General features: G+C 36.2%; 1 protein-coding gene across 2 annotated transcripts; it reads left to right on the top strand.

The window, feature by feature from the left end:
• The first annotated feature begins 300 nt into the window (after positions 1–300).
• LOC21385338 (ethylene-responsive transcription factor RAP2-7) lies at positions 301–4,023 on the top strand. 2 transcript variants are annotated; one of them, XM_010089568.2, is made up of 10 exons: positions 301–1,058; positions 1,287–1,312; positions 1,413–1,443; positions 1,574–1,661; positions 1,782–1,927; positions 2,194–2,238; positions 2,417–2,520; positions 2,927–3,057; positions 3,163–3,258; positions 3,478–4,023. In XM_010089568.2, exons 1-10 carry the CDS (start codon positions 469–471, stop codon positions 3,778–3,780), a joined length of 1,560 nt encoding a protein of 519 aa, XP_010087870.1. In that variant the 5' UTR covers positions 301–468; the 3' UTR covers positions 3,781–4,023. The 2 variants fall into 2 exon arrangements, with proteins under 2 accessions (XP_010087870.1, XP_024023629.1); XM_024167861.1 differs by lacking the exon at positions 2,194–2,238.
• The last annotated feature ends 1,458 nt before the right edge of the window (positions 4,024–5,481 follow it).

The raw sequence follows: 5,481 nt of genomic DNA, 5'->3' as shown, positions 1-5,481 counted from the left end.
GCAAAGGGAGTTGTACTGTATTATCTTCTGTGTAATGTAAAATTTGTAACCCCCATCCAAAAGGAAGGGCAAGTGTTAAGAGTTCTCTAACTTCACAGCCAACACGTCCCCATCTCTTTCTTTTTAGCCTCTTTGAGTTCTCTCTCAAACCCCAGTCTGTTTTATTATTCTATTCCTTCCTCATACCCATAACCTCTCTTATCAACTACAGTCTTTTTCCTCTTTCTCTCTCTAATTTTTCTTTCCTTTATAATTTTCCCCTTCTCTGATCTCCATATTTTCTCAAGAACATCTCTCTAATCAATCCCTTATTTTTTTTGGGTTCTGAACTTTTTTTTTCCCTCCTTTGATCCAGACTGTACTTTTAGAGTTTTCAGCTTCTGGGTTTGTTTTTTTATTCTTATTTTTTTTTTCTAATCTAGCGAAACTTTTAAGAAAACCAGCAGAGAAATAGCAGACAGACAAAATATGTTGGATCTTAACGTTAACGTTGTGGCCGCGGATTCGACCTGTGACGAGGAGGAGGCAGAGATGGTGATAATGGAGGTTCGAGAAGGTTCTAGAAGCGCCCCAATGGAGGACTCCGGCTCGCCCAACTCCTCCGTCGTCAATGCCGAATTCGAAGCTCCGAATTCTTCGAATGCCGGAGACGAAGTGCTAGACTCCAACTCCAACAACACCGAGGCATTGATCTTCGACATATTGAAGAAGGAGAAGGACGGCCTCGAAGACAGAATTAGTATTAGCCCCTCGCCGCCGGGATTCGTCACCCGCTCGTTTTTTCCGGTGGCGTCCGGTGAGGCGGAGAGGTGTGTGGCCACGGCGGCTGTTTCCGGGTACTTGTCGTCGTCGTCGAGGCCGCAGTGGCTGAATTTGTCGTTTGCGGACTCCGCGGGGGCCGGGCAAGTGGCGCCGGCGCCTGCGGCTCCGGTGGAGCTGAGAGTTATGCAGCAGAAGCAGCAAGTGAAGAAGAGCCGCCGCGGGCCGAGGTCCCGCAGCTCGCAGTACCGCGGCGTCACGTTCTACCGGAGAACTGGCCGGTGGGAGTCCCATATCTGGTGCGTTTGCCATGAAAGAAACAAAGTTTATTTTTAATTATTTTTTTTATTTTTTTTATACAACACGGGGTTGTACCCACAATTCTGTACCCAAATCTCTCCGTGCCATTAGATCAAGGTCTTAGGCTTATTCTGTTTAATTTTCATTTGGTGTAGTTCATGTTTTAGTACTATATATTCCGTAATCTTGTTTTCACTAATCTTATTTTGTTTTTTCAATTTTTATAGGGATTGTGGAAAGCAAGTATATTTAGGTAATTTTTTTTTTTTTTTTTTTTCAGTGGTGATTATTTCATGTTTTTCAGATGAGCTCTTGGCTAATTTATTTTTATTTTCTCTGGGGATTTTTTATAGGTGGATTTGACACTGCTCATGCTGCAGCTAGGTATGTATAAAAAAAAGCTACTAATAAAAATACCTTTTTTCTTTCATACAAAATACGAATTTTAATAGCCATAATAGTCTCTTTGTAGTTAAATTTCGATTAATTAATTACTGGGAATTTGTGATTTCAGAGCTTATGATCGAGCTGCAATTAAATTCCGTGGAGTTGACGCTGATATCAACTTTAATGTAAGCGATTACGAGGAAGACGTGAAACAGGTGGGATTAAAATACTACAAGTTCATCAATAATAATTATTAACTTCCTTAATTTGGAGTTTAAATATATTTAGTATTTGTTTTCATTAATTATTAATCTCGATTTTCATGATTTAATCAGATGAAGAATCTGAGCAAGGAAGAATTCGTGCAAATTCTTAGGAGGCAAAGCACTGGATTTGCTAGGGGAAGCTCTAAATATAGAGGAGTGACTCTTCACAAATGTGGTCGTTGGGAAGCTAGAATGGGACAATTCCTCGGCAAAAAGTGAGAACCATTAATTCTTTGTAAATATATTATATATACATGTGTGTGTATGTGTATATATATAGTACTCCGAATGATTGGAAGAGTTTCTTTTAATAGTTTTAGGTGTTTGAGAAAATCCCATGTCACTTTTGTGATTATTATTTCCTTAAATGGTGAGACAAAACAATAGTACTTGATAAGTAGACGAAAGAAGAAATGCCTGGCTTGGCTTGGGCGTGACTACCCTTTTGTACCTATAAAACCATGATTCTAATTCCTTGCAGGTATATTTATCTTGGGTTATTCGACACCGAACAAGAAGCGGCAAGGTCATAAATTTTGTGATCAATAATGAAGAATTCAAATTGTTACTCATCAGACAAATATCATAAATATTCTTTTATGCAATAATAATAATAAATATAAATATAATCTGGTTTTGATGGGATTTTAACCCAGCACATCTTTTGTCCTTTTTTTTTTTTTTTTCCTTTTTCTAAAATCCAGGGCTTATGACAAAGCTGCCATCAAATGTAATGGAAGGGAAGCAGTCACCAACTTTGAGCACAGTACTTACCAAGGGGAGATAATCCTTGATTCCAATGCTCAAGGTACTACCGAGTTGAGAATTTAAAAAAAAAATAAATTCATGTAAGAAAAAAAATAATATAATAAAAAAATTTTAATTTAATTTTTGTTAGTAAAATTATTGTAACAAAAAAACTGAGTTGTGATTGGAAGTAAACAAACGGTTATTTTCCTATTAGAGAAACCGCTAGAAGATTGCTTCTGTTTAGGTCGTTTGTTGTTTAGCGGTACACGAGACCCACACGAGTCTTTACTGTCGGTGGATCATTAGGTCGTTTGTTTAGTATGTCTGTATGTATCAAAAGTACTGTGAAGTTGAATAGCAATGCTCTTTCGATTTTTTTTTGTTTTCTCTCTCGGTGTCGCGGGATTTTTTAATTAGGAGCGTCCCTTACTACTAAATATGTGACACAGATTCTACTGTTGCAGGCATTGACCACAATCTTGATCTGAATCTTGGGATTTCTCCGCCGTCCGTTGAGCCAAAGGGGAAGGACTCTCTTGGAGAATCTCGGTTTCACTGGAACGCTTGTGAAGTGCCCAACAGAGTCAAACCAATGGTACAATACACTAATGTTTGTTTTCTAATTTCTTAGGCAAAAAAAAAAAAAAAACAAAAAGTCTTGTCTTCTAACAGTTAATCATTGGTCCCCATAACTTCACAGATTGATGGACAATCCCCACATGTTATAGCAGTGACATCCAACCACACTTCAGCTACATGTTCTGGGATATATCCTGGTTTCTTATCAAAACATGAGGTACTTTATAAGCTTGCCCACATTTCCTTCGCCAAAATATCCAACGGCCGTAGTTATTTAAGCATTTTTATTACAGTATTTTTTTTTTATAAAAATTTAAATTCATATTCAAATTTACGAACCAAACGGGGCGTAACTGTGCCTTTCTTTGGCTCATTCTAAACAATGATCAAAATTTTCTTGTCAAAGACTTTGAAAAATTATGACACGTTTTAACAGGAGAGGGCAAGTGCAACAGATCATCAGAAGAGGGCGGTCGAAGCGGTTAATTCTTCGCCGAGATTTTTGAATTGGGCATGGAAAATTCACGGCAGCAACGGTAGCACTGCCACATCGAATGGTGTCACAGCTATGCCGGTTTTCTCCAATGCAGCATCATCAGGATTCTCATCTTCCATAACTTCGGCTGCTCCATCAGCTACCTCTCCTCCGCAAAACCTGCAAAACACTTTTGCCCCCAATTCTGCCTCCCTAACTTGCCGACCCCCCACATTCACAGAGGCTGAATATCAAACACCTTGAGTGCAATAGAAGAGTGCTCAAAACTAAAACATATTAAGCTCTAGTTTGTACTAGCCTATAGTTGGTCCATTTAGAGATGTTTTTTGTGTTCGAATATGTCTCGCAATATATAAATATATATAGCATTATCTGATCACTTATTGCTTAACTGTAATGTAATCTTTCTTTAATTAATTGTATCTGTTGTATATAGTTATCCTTGTTTAACGGCTATTCCGGACTCAAAATATGATTCAAGGGAAACTTTTTTCTGATGTAAATTATAATCATGACGATCTGTTTCATTTTTCCTGTCCCACTAATGTAACGATCACCTATACATGTTATGTCATGTAAAAAAACTAGAGGAAAGAAAAAAAAAAAAAGAGGAAAAATTAGAGAAAAAAAAGAAAAAAAAAAAAAAAAACCTCAAGGGATCATGATAAGGTTATGAAATTATAGGGTACTAGCTAACATAACAGCTTTATCATGCCAGACAGAAAAATGGGAACAAATAAATAGGACCAATTGCTTGCATCCCTTGATTAGTTTTGAAACCTTATACTCTCTCTCTTCCTGTCCCAAATAATTGAGAATCATGCCATAATAAAGCTAAAGACTAACATAATATCCACTCATTGTGAGACATATATAAAATAAGACATGAAATTGACATGGTAACTTTTAAATTCCTCAATAAAGAGGAAAAAGAAAAGGAAAAATTAAATAGTTTTTGAGATTTTTTTTTTTTTTTTTAAATAAAAAGCGTGGAGAAGGATGATTACCGACTGGCTATACCTACTACTAATGAGTATTTAACCAATTAATAACCTGAAAATAGTGAATATTGGACCAACCAATAACTTGAAAATAGTCTGAAATGTTTCCTGTAAGACTTAGAACTTGAAGTTTTCATCTATTAATTATTCTGAATACACATCATTATCTTGCTCTCAGAGTTGCATATGGCAGAAGGCAAGTTGGGCCATAATAATGAATTGAGTCTTGAACCTGTGAGAAAGAATTAACTTGCTTTTGACAATTTTGTTCAAAAGAAGGAAAAGAAAAAGAAAAAGCAAAAGAAAAGAAACATTAAACACGCCCATATCTAGCAACAGCAAAAGAAATCTGAGCATTCAAATTTATTTTACACATGCAAATTGCAATGTCACATGATTGGGTCAATTCATCAAACCTTCCAAGCTGTGTAGATGGTAACACAAAATTAGTGGTTGGGTTTATTGCTCAACATTTAACACAATATGGCCGAATCATCATATATAACGTTAGTTAGATTTAATTTTGTTTCTTCTGCTCATTAATTCTGATAAAGATGATGTTGATGGCTTGTCTTTTAGCTCTTCTATTTTCTGTGACCACAAGAAGGGCTTTCTGGAAAAATGGGTGGTAATGAATTCCAAGGAGACCCTACCCAGACGTTTCTTTATGACAACAACTTGGGGTCCTTCTATGATGGCTTCACGGCATTTTACCCGTTCAAAATTTTATTGTAATTTTCGTAATTTTATCATTCGAATTTATAAGTTTTAATATAAAATTCACAAGTTATATATATATATATATATACAAGTCATTTCTCAACACAGTGTCGGGAATTTTCTCCCGGCACAACTTGTTATGAGTATCTAGTATGTGTTTAAAAATGAATGCACATTTTATGATACGTTTCAAGAATGCATTTCCATATTCTTTTATTATTCT

The sequence above is a fragment of the Morus notabilis genome, unplaced genomic scaffold (assembly GCF_000414095.1).
Source record: "Morus notabilis unplaced genomic scaffold, ASM41409v2 Scaffold2193, whole genome shotgun sequence".
Lineage (NCBI taxonomy): Eukaryota > Viridiplantae > Streptophyta > Magnoliopsida > Rosales > Moraceae > Morus > Morus notabilis.
This window is presented reverse-complemented; position numbering and strand designations above follow the sequence as displayed.

Coding starts and splice junctions, on each gene's coding strand:
- LOC21385338 (XM_010089568.2), top strand. CDS start 469: ATGTTGGATCTTAACGTTAACGTTGTGGCCGCGGATTCGACCTGTGAC. Junction 1,059..1,286: donor CGGTGGGAGTCCCATATCTG/GTGCGTTTGCCA, acceptor CAATTTTTATAG/GGATTGTGGAAAGCAAGTAT. Junction 3,058..3,162: donor CCAACAGAGTCAAACCAATG/GTACAATACACT, acceptor ATAACTTCACAG/ATTGATGGACAATCCCCACA.